We start from the raw sequence: 19,258 nt of genomic DNA on the forward strand, positions 1-19,258 counted from the left end.
GCAGGACTGCTGCCTGGGAGAAGCGATCTCAAAATTGATGAGAACAGAATCATCTGTTAAGAACAGGCCCCTCTTGCAAACCCACAGGACATGGTTTCATCTACCTGCCAAGATTTTACTCACTCTTACAACAGTTGATGTTTTTAGATAGTAAGGGCTCTGAGGAGAAGCTGCATTAAGATGTTAGCAGTTTTCATTACTGCCCAGGCTTTCTCCAGAGAATGCATGATCTTTCCACATAATTGAGCTTTCTTAATTATTTTAGGAAAAGAAAAAAAACAATCTTTAAAGTTTTTTCTCTTCTTTGAGAGACCCCTTGGCCTGTCTTCAACTCAAACTCATTCTAATTTTGCCCTTGGTGGATAGCATGTTTTAGAAATTCAAATGGAAAGACATACATGTTGTTACCAGAAGAACAGCTGGATACTTATTTTCTCCACAAAAGCATCATATAATACAAATGAACTAATCAGTAGGACCGAGGCCAGTAGGAAGGCGAGGCTGCTGTTGCTGCTGGGAACATGAAGAGTACAGGGAAGCTCTTGTGAATCCTAACTGATTTGCATTTACTAGTATAGAGTTATGTATTAAAATATGCTTATGTGAGACAGGCATTTGCACTTCGAGCTTCAAAACATTCAAGCACTGATTTCAATGGGAGTTTTCATGTGTCTCCAAGGAGGGGGTCCTGATCCACACCGACTTTTAATTAATCAGCTTCAGAGGCTGGAAAACGATAATAAGACTCAAATCCTGTTAATAGCTAAGAAAGTCCTAGAATAAACCTGTTAGTGAGGTCAATGTGGTGAAATATGTGACTATTGTCTCCTTTGAACAGGCTAGAAATTGGGAAGGTTCCGGTCACTCGTTCACCCACTAGACAACATCCAGCACACAGCTGAATCCTTGCCTGGAAAAAAAAAAGTGTATCTACATATTCTTCCCAGGATGAAAATGAAAAAAATACTCCAAACTGCACCTAATACAGTTTTTCCCCAAGTCACACCCCTGTATTTGCTCTGAAAAGTTGGCTGAGATGGAGGGAGGAGTAGGTAGGAGAGAGAACTGTTTTTTACATCATGAGAGTCTCCCAGAGCCAAATCTGAACACCAGAGCAGACAAAGGGTTTGCATTCACATCAAAGTGTCTTACAGTCATCACCACACGCTGAACAGACTTGCTGTGAACAGCAGTATATGCTGAAAGCCAGGCCAGGACTAGGACAGCTATGCAAACTGCAGCTGAGCATCAGCAGAGGAAGCAGAGGGAAGCACGTACAGCTCTCGCTGTGCTTAGTTAGGGAAGATTCATCCATTTCTCATGTCTCTGCATAACAAGTCCTTTAAGAAGCATTTTTAAGAACAAATGTGATTGCTACAAGGAGCAAAGCAGCGGTGGCAGTAGTTGTGAGAGGCTGAGTGTCAATTATTTTATATACTGTGTTTTCCACCAGAGAGGAGATTGCTGTATTCACAAAACCATGGATTTCTTTTATTCTTCTGCCAATCGTAATGAGGCTTTTGGGTACATTTTACCTATAACTGACACTATCTCAAGCCATTGCTTCTGTTAACACACAGCGCTTAATCCACATAAGATACAGCTGTTGTTATTCTTCCCATTATTATGCTCTCTCATGAAGACTCTAATGAGATTATAAGGAAGCTGTAAAGCCAACAGCTTTGATCTCAGGCCTGACTCAAGGTTGTTGCTACTTTCTTGGCCCAGTTCTAACATACCTCAATTAGTAATCCGCTCTAGTAACAGGCTCATTCCAAATATTTTAAATACTAGTTAAGGTAAATCCACACACCAAAGAAACAACGTTAATTAGGAAAAGATATAACTACTATTTCTGGCAACATTTCTAACCCTCCAAGCTAAGAACCTGAAAAGCTGCTGTCACAACTGTGAGCTATTTTTGAACAAGACTTGTAGGTGTGTGGGAACCATCAGCCCATGTGCAGAAAGGAGGGGATTAAGTAGCACCACAAATAGCAGGAGGGTACACATAGCCAAAGCAAATACTCCCTCCTACTTCATCCCTTATGTTGCTCCAATAGCTGCAACTAAAAGCATTTGATGCAAGCCTGAAAACAGTATGGATTAAGACTAATGAGCTGGTGAATATACCTGTGTGTTCTGCACGCCAAAACTCATCCTCTGAATGCTATTTATAGACCTTTCCCAATATTAAGTGTAGATTTATTTAAGGAATAAAGAAACAAGCAGTGGTTCCTCCAGGCAGAGGTGTTCCATGGAGTGACCCTCTGTCCGCACTGAGTGATAATGCACAAAGGGTGCTCAGGAGACCTGAGCATCCAAGCTTGGTAGTATTGGTAGTATCTGATGAGAGATGCTTTATTAAGAGAATCTGTATATTTTTCCAAATTCGAAACGTATATTAAACATATATTTACTAGTTGGTCTAGTGACTGAATAAGATTATTAAGTAATTTTTTACAAACACATCACTCATTTGAATAAATGAATGGTAATTCATGTCATTCTTCAAATTGCATTTTGTGCAGGATGCCTCCTAATGACAGTTTTAAAGAACAAGTGATTTGCATAGCAATGTTCTACCTTCTTAACGAATGCATTTATTGTATAATCTAGTGCTAATGTTGGGTTTCAACTGACATTTACATGAACAGGTACACTGAATAATTATTTACATACATTATATATGAGCATTTAAAATCTGGGTTTACACAGTGACATTTACTGATTAATAGATTAGACAAAATCATGTATAAATGAGTGCAAATTGATAGTTTACATACACACTGTAAACTTGAATCTCAATCGGTAGTGCACAGCTCTGTGTAACATCACCTTTGCATTACTTCTGCACAGCAGTTGGGTGACTCACTCTTCGAGACAGAGCAAAGGCCAGACTTAGTCCAGAGAAAGTTTCCTGCTACCTGCACAGTCACCCCCAAGAACAAAATATGGACCACAGAGCACAGATTCATGGCTAATTTGCTGACATTGGACATATGTGAAACAATTCATAGAAACAAGTGTGAGGGGAAGACTACAACGCCTATCCAGGTGTTACATCTCAAACTCATTACGCAAACTCTAGCAATGTTATGCAAAGATTCTTCCCAGCCAGAATTAACAGAAAGTCCTGAGATGAAGTTCAAGGTCATTTCTCAGTGCCTACCAGAGTAATTTACATAATCTAAGGTTGTGTAGTTCAGTATCTGAGTATGACAGAGCATGTATTAGGAGTCCTGATCTCTTTCTAACAAAGTCAGCTGGCTCCCAAGGGCTGTACATCCCCCTCATGCACAAGGTGGGTGTGCGACTGCCTGTTCTGACATTGTCACTGCAGAAAACTCAAACCTTTTTCAGCAACAATAGGCTCCAAAGGTCCACCAAAATATCATGACAACTTTTCAAGCTAAAGGGCAGTGAAGCATCACATGAGGAACAACTCCTCCAGCTTCCAAAGTCCTTAAGTACTTCTCCCTCATCTAACTGAATACAGACCTGCAACAGCCTGAGAACTGCGGGCAAGGACCGGCAATAATGCCCTATATCACCCTCCATCAAACACAGAGAAAGGGGAGTGAGACCTGCCTTCACCAGATAAAATTAATTCTCGAGAACATCTCCTTCTGGTCTTGGCAGCATTGCATGCTTTGGACAAAGTCTCCTTCCACCTAGCATGCCATATAATTGTATCCCGAATGCTGTCTCACTGACTTACTGCTTCTTTGTGTTTAGATAAGTTGTGAAGATCTGTGTGAAGCAGTAAACACACCAAGTACCATAACGACTGCCCTCTGCATTGAAGTGAATGTATCTGGGAGATTTTTGTTGATTAAGGACCTGATCGGGGGTAGCATGCCCACATTGCTCCTTAGTTAATACTTTCTACTAAATCGTTTTTGTCAATTAAAATAAACATATAAATCCTTTAAGAAAAGAATAAGCTTATATTTCACCAAGCTAAAGTAATTTTATTTGTAGCTGGTTTTATTAATTTGAATTGTGCTACTCAGATTCCTTTTTCACCACAAAAAATCAGTCTGAGAGTTGAAATGTATTAAAGGTAATTGAACCAGGTGGGTAAGGGACACAGCTTTTCAGTGAAACTTTTCAAGGGAAAGCTTTTGTGAAGTAACACTGAAAAAGATATGGAGAGAAGCTTCCACTAAATCCCTTTTATGTCACAAAATACACTTGAAAAATACAATAATTCAATATTGCCCTGGAGCAATTTCTTAATAAAAGGAAAACCAAAAGTTAAGGATACAGGATTATATAGAATGGATTCAGAAAAGCAAGGATAGAGCTGTGCAGTGCATATGACTACATTTTTTTCCTTCTTCCTTTTTCCTTCTACAAACCTTTTTCACTCCGAGAAAAATGTTTTTCAGTATGGAGCATCCACTCACCAAAAGAAACTGATTTTGTTCATTGGTAATTTTCCAGATTCTAAAATGACATAGTAAAGGTGACTCCTGCATTTATTATTCAAATCTTTACAGAAGACTTTGCAAATAATTCTTCCGAACGTTTGTACTTCCTATAGAAAGCCTCTGATAATATTATCTCTTTCCATTAGCTCCTGACCATGTAGGCCAATAAAAATAGGTGACATTGTTATTGTAGCTATTCTAGTGCCAAAATATTGTAATGAAGATTTTAAGATCCTGTGGAAAGTAATGCAATTTTACGAAGCTTTTGTGATATTTTTAGACGCATTTCTAATATTGCTGTGATATAGCTATTGTGGCCCCAGACCAAATTCACTTTACTCTTTCCTCAAAAAAAAAAAAAAAAAATCAAATGCACATCAACTTTCTACAATTTGAATCATCAAAATATCAGGTAATTTTAGAAATATCGATGTCTTACTAAAGATTGAGCTAATTTGAGTGCATAGAGATGAAGGGAGAGGAAACTCAACTACTACGAGAAGGGAATGTGCAAAGATTAGCAGAAAAGAGATGAAGAGAACCACTTTAGAAAGCAGAAAGAAGCAAGACACTAAGAAAGAAGGCATTAGAGCCATAAGCATTTTGTGTGACTGACTAAAAGAGGAAGACATAAAAACAGATGTTACAAACAACTCGACAGAAAAAAAAGCTCTTATAGAATGAATATTTAAAGGGCTGTTTTATCTTATAACAGAATGCACTAAAAAATCACACATTCTGTCTTTGTTTGCTTGTTAGTAAGACAAATCCTCTCTAAGGACCATGTTGATAGAGGGCTGGGTAGCTTTAGTCACAGTTCTGTGCCAATATGGCAAGGTCACTCACAGACTGTGTATTTACTAACCTTCTCTATTGTTACAAAAATCTTGTGCACACAGGGAGTCCAAAAAAAAATCTAATAAAAATCTAAAATCAGGAAAGAAGTTAGACTTCAATAATGTAAAATTATTTTATTAATAAAATGCCTTATCTATATAATTAATTACTGGGGCTGAACACTTAGAACAGCATAAATGGTACTTTATAAAACCCAAACAACTCAGACTTCCTTGTGAAAATGGAAGAATCCCTAAGGAAAATGTAAGGCAAAAAGCATGTCCAGAAATAAACAACCAATTTAATTAACCAGACTTACTAGGAAGAGTGATTTGAATGAATGAATGAATGAATGAATGAATGAATGAGTAAGGTAGACTAAGAACAGACAAAGCTGCGGTCTCAAAAGACACAAGGTTCTCTCTTCCTCGATTACCAGAATGAAGAGGCACAAGGAACACAGAATACAGCCTTGAGGAACAAAAGAGCCTTACAGATTTATTGCTGTTTAACTAACTAGATGTAAGAGTACTTCTGGAGGAAGCCAGTATTATAGTACTGAGGCCGGCCATGAAAGCAAGCAATAACCATTGGTACCTATTATTTCAATGCAAAATTCTGCTTTGCCCTGTGAAATAAAGATTGATATAAGGTTTTAAGCAAACTACCAAAGTTAAAGCTGTCCATGAATGGCAGAAAATAAATTATTTTATGGAGGAAAGAGACTTCGACTTGACCTAATCTTCTGCTGAGATACCACATTAACTGAAAATAGAGAAAATGGTCTTCACTTTAAAATGAGGAAAAAGGATTCCTAAAAATTACCTGATGGCCATATTGTGAGCTGCAGTTCCCAAAGCTCTTCGACCCAGTATGCACAAAGCAAAGGAAAGTGTCACTAGAGGAGAGTCCTCATCACTGTCCAGGTGCTACAAGGTTTTAAGAACAGCATGTTATTCCAAATGCGAATACCACCCTCAAGAGCACTGCAGTACTAGAAATCCTAATATTCACAAAATTTGCTTGTAGCTGGACTTACACACTAAAACATTCTTTGAAATCAAACAGAACAAGAAGGAAGACCACTGCCATCAGAGGCTTTCTGCAAAGTGCAAGCTTATATTGTCCACTGGCTAGAAATGGAACAATTCAATCTCAGGTGGTGAGATCCCAAGGAAAGGGAGTTTTGGTGGTGTTTTGGGTTTTTTTTTTCCTGTGTTTTGTTTGTTTGTTTTTCCAGATCTGACATTCTAAACCAAAGCAGATTCCTTACTGCTGAGAGACACTGCAACTGGAGGCAGTCAGACACCTTTGCATGGGACAGAGTGCATATGAAACTCCCCCACAGATTCCAGAAAAACAATCAATTTTGGAAAATAACACAATTCTAGTGGATAACAATATATATCTGAATTGTACACCATTGATAACATTGCCCTTATATTTTAACAAACAGTCAAAACATTTCATTGACATTTACTAGCTCAGAAAAGTTTCTTTACAGAACATTTTTGCAAAGAAAACATTACTATTCAGCAGGTGGAAAAACTGAAACAACCCCTTGTGAATGTGAACCTTTAGGAGGATACAGAGTATTATTTCAGTCTGCACAAAAAGTGATTTTTTACACTTGCTTTTACTCTAAAACTGAAGCAAATTATAATGGAGAATGTAGTTCCTTCTATAAAACACACAGATTTTCAGGGCTATGTGTGCAGCAAAGCTTTGGTTTACATCTCCTACATGAACTTCAGTGAATTATAAAACCAGAGGTAAAAGAAAATGTGTAGAAAATATACAGATGTGTGTACATGCACGTTAATGCAGGCATTTGTTTGCCCTTGTAAATCTTGCTCTGGCAAGTTTCAAGTCTATTGGGCATCTCTAAATCTATTACTCTGAAAGTTTTAGCCTCATAACAAGGGAAACGGCATCATTTAACAGGGACTATACCTGCACTGTTCAATTATATGCGTGACAGAACTTGGGACCTGAGACATGGAGGTGGAAAAGAAAAGAGATGAAGCATTCCCAGTAGGAGGACAATTCAATGAAAATAGTATTAGTGTAATGATATGCAGAGTAACTGGTGCAATGGTATTCACAGAATCACAGAATCACAGAATAACCAGGTTGGAAGAGACCCACCGGATCACCGAGTCCAACCGTTCCTACCAAACACTAAACCATATCCCTCAGCACCTCGTCCACCCGTGCCTTAAACACCTCCAGGGAAGGTGACTCAACCACCTCCCTGGGCAGCCTGTGCCAGTGCCCAATGACCCTTTCTGTAAAGAATTTTTTCCTAACGTCTAGCCTAAACCTCCCCTGGCGGAGCTTGAGGCCATTCCCTCTTGTCCTGTCCCCTGTCACTTGGGAGAAGAGGCCAGCACCCTCCTCTCTACAACGTCCTTTCAGGTAGTTGTAGAGAGCAATGAGGTCTCCCCTCAGCCTCCTCTTCTCCAGGCTAAACAACCCCAGCTCTCTCAGCCGCTCCTCATAAGGCCTGTTCTCCAGCCCTTTCACCAGCTTTGTTGCTCTTCTCTGGACTCGCTCCAGAGCCTAAACATCCTTCTTGTGGTGAGGGGCCCAGAACTGAACACAGGATTCAAGGAGCGGTCTCACCAGTGCCGAGTACAGAGGGAGGATAACCTCCCTGGACCTGCTGGTCACGCCGTTTCTGATACAAGCCAAGATACCATTGGCCTTCTTGGCCACCTGGCCACACTGCTGGCTCATGTTCAGTCGCTGTCAACCAACACCCCCAGGTCCCTCTCCTCCAGGCAGCTTTCTAGACAGACTTCTCCCAGTCTGTAGCACTGCATAGGGTTGTTGTGCCCCAAGTGCAGGACCCGGCATTTGGGTTAGATATTCAGGGTTAGATAGATGAGAAAGAACTGAACTGGAGGAGAAACATTAAGATTCAGTGATGTTATGGAAGTTAAGATCTTTGGTAGCAAAAGAGATGTGCACTCAGTGATCTTGAATGAAAAATGCATAAATAACATAACAGTGCATGATGGCCAGGAAAGATACTCTTCTCATTTTTTGCCATTACCAGCAATAATCAGAAAATTAAATCAAGGGAATATGCTTGTTTGAAACTGCATTCTCCCTCTGGGCTATTTTGAGTAATCCATGGAAATACAGTAATGCATTTCTGATAAATGACTGCTGATCATCAGTAATCTTAGTGGCTCAAAGAATGTGAACGCATAGCTGTAAGCTTGCCCTTGACCTTCAAGAGCTGTGAGGTAATTTCACACAGTTTTCTGGAAGTTCACATTTGAATTATAAACTCTCAGAAGCGACCTATATTAGCAGTGAGTTTGTTATGTACTTCCCTACCATCTGTACCCAAACACAGGCACGTGTTTGCAAAGGGTACAAAACATCACAAGTTTTTGGCAAACATACCCAACATTGGCAACACTGACAGAATGATGACATTCCATGAAGAGAGCCTGCTGCAGCATTACTTCTGTAAATACTTATTATATCCATGCTTTCTAGAGATGATGAAATTATCGGTGTTGGGTGTGTGCACAATAAAGAATTGGTTCTATATTCAAAGACTAACTCTCCTTAAAACACAGTTTTTGCACAAGGGTAGCCTCCAAAATATGGGGGGGGTGTCCATTTCACAAAACATTTATTTTCCTTTTATGTTAAATTTGACATCTTAAATGAAATAAATTTTATTGTATTAATCCTGAGCAAGCAAAAGAGTAACATGCACCATTTAACTCCTATCCCAAGAATTAAAACAACTGTTACTGAAAAAAAAACAAACACAAGCTTACCTCCACCCTTTTTCTAGCACAGAACTGAATCCAGTCCAAATAAACACTGCAGAAGCTAGCTCTTGTTATTCCTTGGAGACAGGGAACATAATCTTCATCTATGTTAATGTTAAACATTGCAAGGTCACGTTCAATATAATGCCACTTTGCATAAGGCTGCAGGATCTTTTGGATGGATTCATCTTTTATCCAGTCAAGGATTTTGGGAGAACTTGCTGTAAAGTATATTATACTCTGTCGACAAAATGTGCAAACATTAGTCACTGTCTCTGATTAAAGCAGATATATTTTACACAGAAGAAAGTAAATCAAGTAGCTACCCACAATGGTACATAATGGTACATATTTTTCCTATTTTTCACTGCTTGGCATCATTGCTTCAAGAACTGTTCAGGTTAGAAAGATGATAATAATTGATATCTAAGTAGCAGACAACAGAAAATAAGTCATCTTTTTAATACCCTTCTGTCTTACAGAAAAATTAATACAAACAATACACTATGATAAAAACGCAAAAGTTCCAGCATTAAAACATGTTAATTACCAAGCATTAGCGAGGTTCTGGAGTCTATCACCAAGAATCATAGAATCGTTTGGTTGGAAGAGATCTTTGAGATCAAGTTCAACCATACCTGTCTGCTACTAAAACATATCCCTGAGCACCTCATCTACCTGTCCTTTAAATCCCTCCAGGGATGGTGACTCAACCACCTCCCTGGGCAGCCTGCTCAGTGCCTGATGACCCTTTCAGTGAAGACATTTTTCCTGATGTCTAATCTGAACCTTCCCTGGTGCAACTTGAAGCCATTTCCTCTTGTTCTATCACCTACCACTTGGGAGAAGAGACCAACACCCACCTCCCTACGACCCCCTTTCAGGTAGTGAAAGGCGATATCAGAAGGGAGTTACTGATAAAAGTTCAGGCATACTTTGAAGAAATAGTAGTATATGGCATGCTCAAAGCAGGACTCCCCTTCCTCTGTAGACTTCCCATTTGCTAGAGAATGAAGCTTTCCTCATTTTTTAACATACAGTTCCACCACGACACAACCACAAAGGTGAGATTTGATAGATGTGTACAACACAAGTCTGAAAACCTCTGTTTTAATTGCTGCTTTCTCTCTGCATTTAGTAGCACCACATTTTTGTTATTTGGTGATCAGCTTAGTAAAGAATAATAGATTATTTCTTATGTGTCAGGTTTAGAGGTTGGTAAGTGATGTAACTGAGTTTCCTTTTAAAGCACTGAAGGAGGAGCAGCGTTCAGCAGGAGCTTTTATCACACGGAGAAACATTAGAAAGCAGCAAGACTTGAACCTCATACCTGCTCCTGGGTTTCTAAGTTGAAGTTATTCTAACTGATGTGTCTGGAGCCATAAAAATATAAAATAAAATAAATTAAAATAATCTATCCAAACCAAATTTAAAGCATTGTTTCAAAAGAATATGAAACTTCAGAAGTTCCAGTGCTACAAAGGAAAGTGGCACCAGCTGGAAAGTCCCATTATAAAGTTTTATGATTATAATTTTGGTTTTAATGAAAGATACTAATTTAGAATTAGATTCCAAATCAAATGAGGGGCAAATGAACATGACTGAAGATATTATAGCTCTACTTTTCCTATGCAATGGAAATATTATTAAGCAAACAGACGTGTAAAATGAAAATATGATGGATTAAAAGGACAGAAGCACCACCAGCCCTTTTGAAAAATCCCAGATGCCCTCCACAATTTATCTTTCAAATTATATAAAAGTACCCAAGTAAAAGGAAAATTAAGCTCCAGAGCAAAAAGACAAGCCAGACAGACACAGAATGAGGGTGGACTCTTAATTTCTTGGCATGTGGAGAACAATACACTCTTTAAAAAAGATACATGCAGAAACAATTGAGCTGAAAACACAGCACTCAGCGAATGCTGACTTCTTGAATACTAAAAGATGTTTAAATAAGAATATATTAAGAAGAAATGGAGGAGACACAAGGGAAAAATATCACAGTAGTTGGGCAGGAAATAATTTCAAAATACATGTAGAAGGGCTACAGGAGCTGACCCACTTTATTTGTGGAGAATAAAAATCCTTTTATAAGAAGAAATAAGGGCCTTTCTAGGCTGCCAATGAAACTGCAAATGAAAAAAATACATAAGACACTCGATGCAGCTCATTGTTTAGAAGACCAATATGGTAATTTTTCTTGAAGGACAGGAGAACTGAAACAAAGCATATGTTTTCTTCATTGGTCTTCAAAATACAGTTTGCTTTTTTCATAATTCTCACCTATGTTTACAAAGAAGCAGATTCAGCTGGGGAAAAACATCAGATTCGCAATCGGACACAAAACCAGCAAAAACTTCTGCCACCTAATTAAATTCCACTCTTAGTGGCTCATCCTAGATACGTTTTGTGCACAAGTACATCCTCAATTATATGGCAATTCACAAATAAGATGGTAAATATTTACAGTACTGTAAGCTACAAAGAATAAACTAGAAGCACTCCAAATACTTAGTGCAATGGAAATGCAGTTGCTGCCAAAACTCCAGTCTAAGTAATTTCTAAGTTTGTCATTTATGTGATCTGAATACTGCATTAACCAGAGTTCTTACAATTACTTTCCTATGCTGTTAACAAGAAAGTGGTAAGGCTTTAAAATGTTCACAGTGAAATTGCACAGGGTCTTTACAGCTCAAGATTCCCTCAACAGAAAGAGCTGGAAAAGGAATTAATTCTCACCTCTGTTTCTGATGTTGTTTATCTGGAGTTAAGTACTAAATAAGCAGGATGACAGCTGATATGACACATAATATAATCTTCTCACCTTCTGAGGCTGTACTAAGGATACTACCAAACCTTATCAAAGCTCCTGTTTATGGAAGAAACCAGTAACTTGAAGAATAGAAGAAAAACTCCACACAGCCTTCTTTTGGGTTAGTTTCATGGTAAAGAAGGGATCTCCTGAACACACTCTCTCATCACTAAAGGGAGCCCCAGCCCAGGCTAATATGGAAGCTGCCACTAGATCAGTATTAACTTCTTTTCATCCTTCCCTATGAAGAGAAGTAGATTAAAGGACTGACTCATTTCTAAAAATGAAGATCTGTAAATGCAGTGTACTGGCTGAACTAAATCCAACTGAAGTACATTTGATAATCACACCTTCAAAGCCATAAGTAGTGAACATAACAAAAGCTGCATAAAGTGAAGATGGAGCCACAGCATACCCCAGTAGCGTGAAGATCATTTAACCCACCTCCCTTTTACTCAAAACGGGATCAGTTAACCACAGCTGTATCATATGGGACAAAAGCTGAGTGGTGCAGTTGTCACACCAGAACGGGATGTCGTCCACAGGGACTTGAACAAGCTGGCAAAGTGTGCTTACAGGAGCCTCATGCAGTTCAACAAGGCCAAGTGCAAGGTCTGACACCTGGGTTGGGGCAATCTGTGGTTTCAGTACATGATGGGGGATGACGTGATTGACAGCAGCCCTGTGGAGAAGGACTTGGGGGTGCTGGTTGATGAGAAGCTCGACATATGGTGGCAAGGTGCAACCGCAGCCCAGAAGGCCAACTGTGTCCTGCACTGCATCAAAAGAAGCATGGCCAGCAGGTCGTGGGAGGTGATTGTCCTCTCCTACTCTGTTCTCATGAGACCCCATCTGGAGTACAGTGTCCAGTTCTGGAATCTCCAAGATAACGATATGGAGCTGTTGGAATGGGTCCAGAGTAGGGCTACAAAGATGATCAGAGGACTGGAGCACCTCCCGTACGAGGACAGGCTGAGAGAGTTGGGACTGTTCAGCCTGGAGAAGACTCCACGGAGATGTTATAGCGACCTTCCAGTCCCTGAAGGGGCCTACAGGAAGGCTGGGGAGGGACTTTTTACAAGGGTATGTAGTGACAGGACAACGGGAAATGGCTTTAAGTTGGAAAGGGGAAGATGTAGATTGGACATTAAGAAGAAAATCTTCTCAGTGAGGGTGTGGTGAGGCACTGGCACCGGTTTCCCAGGGAAGCTGTGGCTGCCCCATCCCTGAAGGTGTTCAAGGCCAGGTTGGATGGGGCCTTGGGCAGCCTGGTCTGGTGGGAGGTGTCCCTGCCCATGGCAGGGGGGTTGGAACTAGATGATATTTTAAGGTCCCTTCCAACCCAAACCACTCCATGATTCTATGAAAAGCTTGACCACACCTGAGAAGCAGCTGTCCAGAACTAGAAGCCCTAAACTACCTTTCAGTTCTCCAGGTGATGAACCTCACACTTTCCACAAGTCCTCTGCATACCTACAGCTGACTTGATGGTACTCAAAATGTTCCAGTTTACAAAGCACAATTCTTCACTGTTTTAAACTAATAAACTGCTGACTCGATTGCATCTTAGACTGGGAATTTTTTTCAGCCTAGCTCGCCAACAAAAGCTGAGTCATATATCAGCTTGCATCAGTTTATATTCAGGTTACTCAGGTTAACTTTTAAAGTAAAGTGAAGCAATCATAGCAACATATTCATTTCAGCTTAAAGAAGGGGTTGCTTAAAACCAATTTAATTTATCGCCACAAAACCCACTTCTGAAACGAAAAAAAATCATGCTTATATGCAGTTTTGTTTCTAATTAGTTAATTAAACAAAGCAGGTTGATTACCAGGCCTTACTGCCTGTAAAATTATGTATGAAATCCCAGTCTGCATTTTACAAAGTAATCAACCGCATGATCAAAGCAGCTTTGTGAGTCAATGATTTTGTTTTTACTGCATTGGTTCACTTGCAGAAAAATGTGATTAATTTTTATTACAATAGGTGTCTCTCTAAGGTTGACAGGATTTTTACAATTGCAGAGATGTAAGTAGTCAGGAGATGTCAGGGATGGTTGAAGAAGTAGAAGCAGAAGACAATAAAGCTCAGCAATTTCTTAATTTGCTGGACAGGAAAGGCATTGGCAATGGGTAACTATGTCCTGCTAGACTAAGAAGTTAAATTATTTTGGCAAATTAGTATCTTTGTGGTCCTTGTGATCTTAATAACAGTGCAGATATAGAAGTGATGTAAATGAATTACTTTTTAATCAATGGAATAAAAGAAGCTCAAATGTGTTGTAATATATATGTAAAGCAGCAGGTAAGAAGGAGGTTTACAGTACTTAAATTGTATGTTTTGAGAAACGGCTCTTCAGAGATTTTCCAAGAACTTTATGGTTGTCGATCTTATATTTTTTGCCAGAAAAAACAGTGGCAAGGCCAAGTCAAGGAGAAATAACAAACTGTCAATGAAGTTCTGCTTTGTAAGAATGCTTTCTCTGATTTGATCGCTCGAGGATGTTAACTCATCTTCTGAATTTCTGCTTAAGTATACCAGCAATTTTCTGTACTAACGGTAAGTAGTAAGTGATCAGAATCAAATGTAGCAAAGGGCAATATGGATTAATTATCCTTATCTAACATCAAGTCAGTCTGACTGGCAGTAGTCCAAATGAGTAAATACAAAGCCAGAAACTTCAAACACTATTTCTAACACGCAGCTAGCATTCATTCTTTTTTGACAAACCTGCCTTAGAACATAGTCCACTTTAGCAAAGAGTTTACCTTTATATAGTATCTGATAAGTATTCTCCGCAGATCAAACACTTGCAGCATTGTTGCAGCGTTGTTATCAATGATGCTATATCCTTCCAGGATGTACTGGGTTCGTGTTATTTCCCAGGTCAGCCATCGGAGGTTAAAGGCTGCATTACACGATAACAAGTGAGGCAAGTGCCCGGGCTTACAACAGCAGCAGCCTTCATTGTCTTCATCTCCTTCTGTTATAGCTTCTACTTCTCTCTGCTGGCAATATGTTCCTTGGCAGTGAGAAAAAGAGAGCATGCTGCCAGTTATTGGGGGAGGAGGAAACACAAAGAACTTCTTCCAAGCTAAAAAAAGTATGATTGAAGGCTCTACATACTTAGCAAACATCTAATAGAAAGAGCGACGGCAGCTAATTAGATGTGCTAATTGATCCATACGTAGTAGCAAATACAGAGCCGTAGATTGTTTATTTACTATCACCTACAAAAGCCAAAAGGGCCCAATCTAACATCCTAGGCACTTGATTCTGAGCCGAGCTAAACTACAGACCACAGCTTCTGCCTTAATAAAAACTCACCAGGAAGCAACACTAAAGAGTCTCGCTCCATCAAGCATATTAAGGAAATTGATCCAAGTCTCTGTCTGCTTCTTCAAATAACATAAAGGATGCAAACAAGATTTTACAGTGTGTCAGAGCTCTTATAAAATCTGGGTTTTAGCAAGACATCTTGGAAAGTAGGTTCCAAAAATAACATCCAACAGGTTGTTCTCCCTCCCTGCAGAGTAAAAGCTACTCTAGATCAAACATCTTCAATGAATAACACTAGTAGCAGTATATCACAAGGACAGAATAGCTTTATAATTAGCCTATTACACAGACTTTAGATCAAAATAGAGTAAATCTTCCTGAAAAAAAGAGATGTTAACTCCAAAAGAAGTCATGAGGCAGATGCAGAAACAATAATATATCTGTTCCGCAGATTCCCCATTTCTGGCCTGTGCTGTAAACAGCAGAACATCAACCTGAGCTCTTTAGGGTTTGGAATCTATCAAAATGTGGTTTCTATACCATCTAGGGCACTACAAATCAAACCCATGATGGACACCCATATGTTCCCTGCACTGTTCTCAAAATATCTAAGTTCCTGATGCATGGATCTTTTTAAAATTGACTATCTGTAGGCTGTTACTGAACTTACTCTCCATAAAATTTGTACATAAACCATCTTTCAAGGCCATCTCCTGTGATGCAAGTTACACTTATGTCTTATATGGGCCCTCCACCAATGATTCTGTATGACCCCTTGAGAGAGCTGATTCCATCACCTTCCAAGCAGTCCCAATAGAAGAGGAAGGTGCTAGACACTGTGCTGCAGTTCAACAGCTATGAACACCCCCTGCCAGGACGAACAGACCTGTTCCATTGTGTCACTGTAAATGGGAGAAGAAGTTTGCTATGTTCACCATCTGAATGTTGTACTGGGAAAGAATATAGTGTCAGTTCCAATCCCCCCCAGTTTCTAGTGCCCCAGAAGACAGCCTGGAGCAAGGCAGCTTCCCAAAGGCCTTTCTGTGGAGCACCATGACAGTCACTGTGCCCTTGACTGACTATCCAGACCCCATCACAACTGTCTGGTGAATGATCAGAGGACCTTTAGTTTGTACAAAAAGAAGTAGCACCCAGAATATTCTTCTCTCCACATCAAGAAAAACCTTTCAAAATAGAACAAAATGTGTTAAAGTCTTGGTCATTATCTTGTGGGTTTTTGCCTATACACCTTCTAAAATGTGACCAGCAAACAAAAATATGCAAAAAGATTAATAGAAAGGGAATGTGTGAGAAAAAAAATGGGATTGTATCCCTAAGAGATGGGGAGGGGGAAGATCCTGTATATTTCAATGTTCTCTGTTAATTTCTGTATAAGTGAAAAACTACACTATGTACCCAGCAGTGTTCACACACTGATAGGTATTCCTCCTTGGAGTTCAGTGATATACAGTATGACAAATGATTAATGTCTTCAAGTAACCCAAATATAAACATCTTTGCTGTACTTTAGTACAAAACATGACCTATCAAGCTAATATTTCCAGTTGGACTGGACATGAACTGGATTGCTTCTGCTTCATATTTCACAGATGAATTAACACTTAATGCCGAACAGGGAAAAAGCAGCAACTGCTCTGGGTCAGTGGATGCTTTTGGGAAGTCAAGTCAAAGGACATTGTACTCAAACTGAAGTAGAGAAAAGCATGTTCCTTTGTACACAGCTTGAAAAGTGTAAAATAACTACTCCATGCTGGTGACATTACTATTGTTGTTATGTTTATTTTTGAAAGTTTAAAGGTCTGTCAGTATTAAACTGAATTTACGAGAAGATAGATCTTCATCCCTGGTGTTAACTTATTGCCAAATATTTGTAATCATGTTTAATAAAAACACAAGCCTAATAGCCAACTGCCACAGATCCTCTTACAAGTAACGGAATTAAAGATTGTTTTGCTTAGCCTGTGCAACTCTATTCTTAAATAATTTTTTCTTCTGGTATGGAAATATCACATTTCATTCCTATGGAATGCTGGCTGTTTCTATGTGCTTTCTGTATTATCTCTATTAATAAATACAAAATATTATTACTGTAGACATGTATTTTGTAAAATATAGGGACTAAAGAGGCAAGGCCAATTATAGGGGAATTAAAGACCCTCAGTGTTTGAGGGAAGCTGTCATTGCATGCATAACAAACAGAAGAAGATGCCAGAACAATTATTTGAATTCTCACCTAATCTGACAGGTAAAAATGTCTCCAAGTAATCTTTTCTAGGTAATTTTAATCAACTAAAGTTAAAATTATACTGCAGTGGATGCAATCAACATTTAATTTGGGGACTAAGACATTTTAACTGATACTGTGTTATTACAAAAGTTCTGGGAAGCAACCAAAGGAGTTCATGTGGTCATTTTTCAGATTTATTCCAAAGACTGAAATCAGGGTTGTGCTCTGGCAACATCTGGCAAACATGCATTTGCTTAACAAAAGTTGTTTGATGGACTTGGGTACAATGTCACTGGGGATGTGGTGTCTCGACTGCTTGCAGAGCCTCTGGGATATCCCTGATAAGTTTAAAGGTGTAACCTGAGCCATGGCCATTGCTCTGACAAAACACCAAATCCTCATTCCTATCATCATGCTGCTGATTATTATTTGAAAATGATATCTAGTAAAAGGTCTCACGTTTGCAAAGACAAAGTACAGGCTTGATGCTCAAGTACATGTCGGTCCCCCTCATGCCCCCCTGCCCTATTCTTGCAATCACTTCTAGAAAGACTGCCAGTAATTCTCTCTCATCTTTAACTGAGCCTTACTTTAATCCATAATGCACTGGCTGGCTTCAATGCTACAGGTTTGCACATTACTGAGAAATTTCACTTTACCAGAGTCTACATCAATACTTTTTGGTTCATTACTCTAAACACTTATACTACAAAGACTAAGACAATGGGCTCAGCTTTACGCATCGAGCGAAAAGGGACAAATCACAGTAAATGAAGTTAAGCGTTTATGTGCATTTTTACAGAAGGATGACCCTTGTGTATATGTTATATGCTGATGATTAAAATGACAATTTTTATATTGCTTCTCAAAAAATTATCAAGTTGAGGCAACTAACTCAGAGAATTAGTCACAAAAACAAGGAACAGAGAGCAGAGCATTCACTTCAGTTCTGCAGTATTAAATGTGGTATCATTAAATATTGAAATACAGGAAAATGTTTTTGCTGGTAATTATTAATTTTGAAATCGGAGGGAAAACTTTTTTTTTTAACATTTTTTTCTGCAGTAGAAAGTAAGCTCTCCTTCACTCGGCCTTAGTCATTCACCGTGACCCTTGCTAGTACTGATGAGACTGATTTATTTCTAAGATATCTAACATTGGATGGTTGCCAAAAGTCCATCAATGCAAAACCATGTGTCAGCTGAACAAAGCAAGGTCAATCTATGTGAGCTCAGGAGAAAACCAGAGGGAGAACTTGGAGCTCTTTCTATTTTCCTGACTGACTTGTGCTTTGCCAAGAGTGATCTGACCTTAATGGGAATATGAAAATTGAAACTGAAGATTGTAATCTCACGTCAAGTGGATACTTAAAATACACCTAAATTAATGACCACCCACCCGTCTAGAATTAAAGGCTGAAATCAAAGTGTGCTTTTGAATTTAATTTTGAAAAGAAAAGCCTTTTTCAGTTCCTGAAGGAACAGAAAGAAAATCCTGTAACACAACCACATACTTCCAGAAGCAGTTTTAATTTCCATAGAACACTTCCACTTAAAAATGTATCCAGAATGGGGAGTAATTATTACCTTATTGAAGGTAACAATAGCTTGGCACCAAGGATTGCTGACATATAATAAGCAGCTAGGGTGCAAACGTACATAGAAAGGGCTCACAGGGCTCATGCACTATCTCCGCGCCACAGATATTAAGATTATAGATCACTCTCCTGCACTAGGAACTTCAAGCTTTAAACTCTGTGACCCCAACAACTAGTGTTGGACTAGGGGATTGAACTAGGTGTTAAGTCTGAGAGATGGAGCTGGATATGGAGATGGGAGCCATGAAG

General features: G+C 39.1%; 1 protein-coding gene across 1 annotated transcript in view; it reads right to left on the reverse strand.

Moving 5' to 3' along the window:
- The window catches only part of PCNX2 (pecanex 2), a 155,230-nt gene that overhangs the window by 12,530 nt on the left and 123,442 nt on the right, over nt 1–19,258 (reverse strand). The window contains exons 26-28 of the mRNA XM_069852327.1: nt 14,654–14,907; nt 9,077–9,310; nt 6,099–6,202 (exon numbers count right to left, since the gene is read on the reverse strand). Of these exons, the coding sequence (XP_069708428.1) occupies nt 6,099–6,202; nt 9,077–9,310; nt 14,654–14,907 (592 nt within the window). The remainder of the gene's footprint in view (nt 1–6,098; nt 6,203–9,076; nt 9,311–14,653; nt 14,908–19,258) is intronic.

The sequence above is a fragment of the Phaenicophaeus curvirostris genome, chromosome 2 (assembly GCF_032191515.1).
Source record: "Phaenicophaeus curvirostris isolate KB17595 chromosome 2, BPBGC_Pcur_1.0, whole genome shotgun sequence".
Lineage (NCBI taxonomy): Eukaryota > Metazoa > Chordata > Aves > Cuculiformes > Cuculidae > Phaenicophaeus > Phaenicophaeus curvirostris.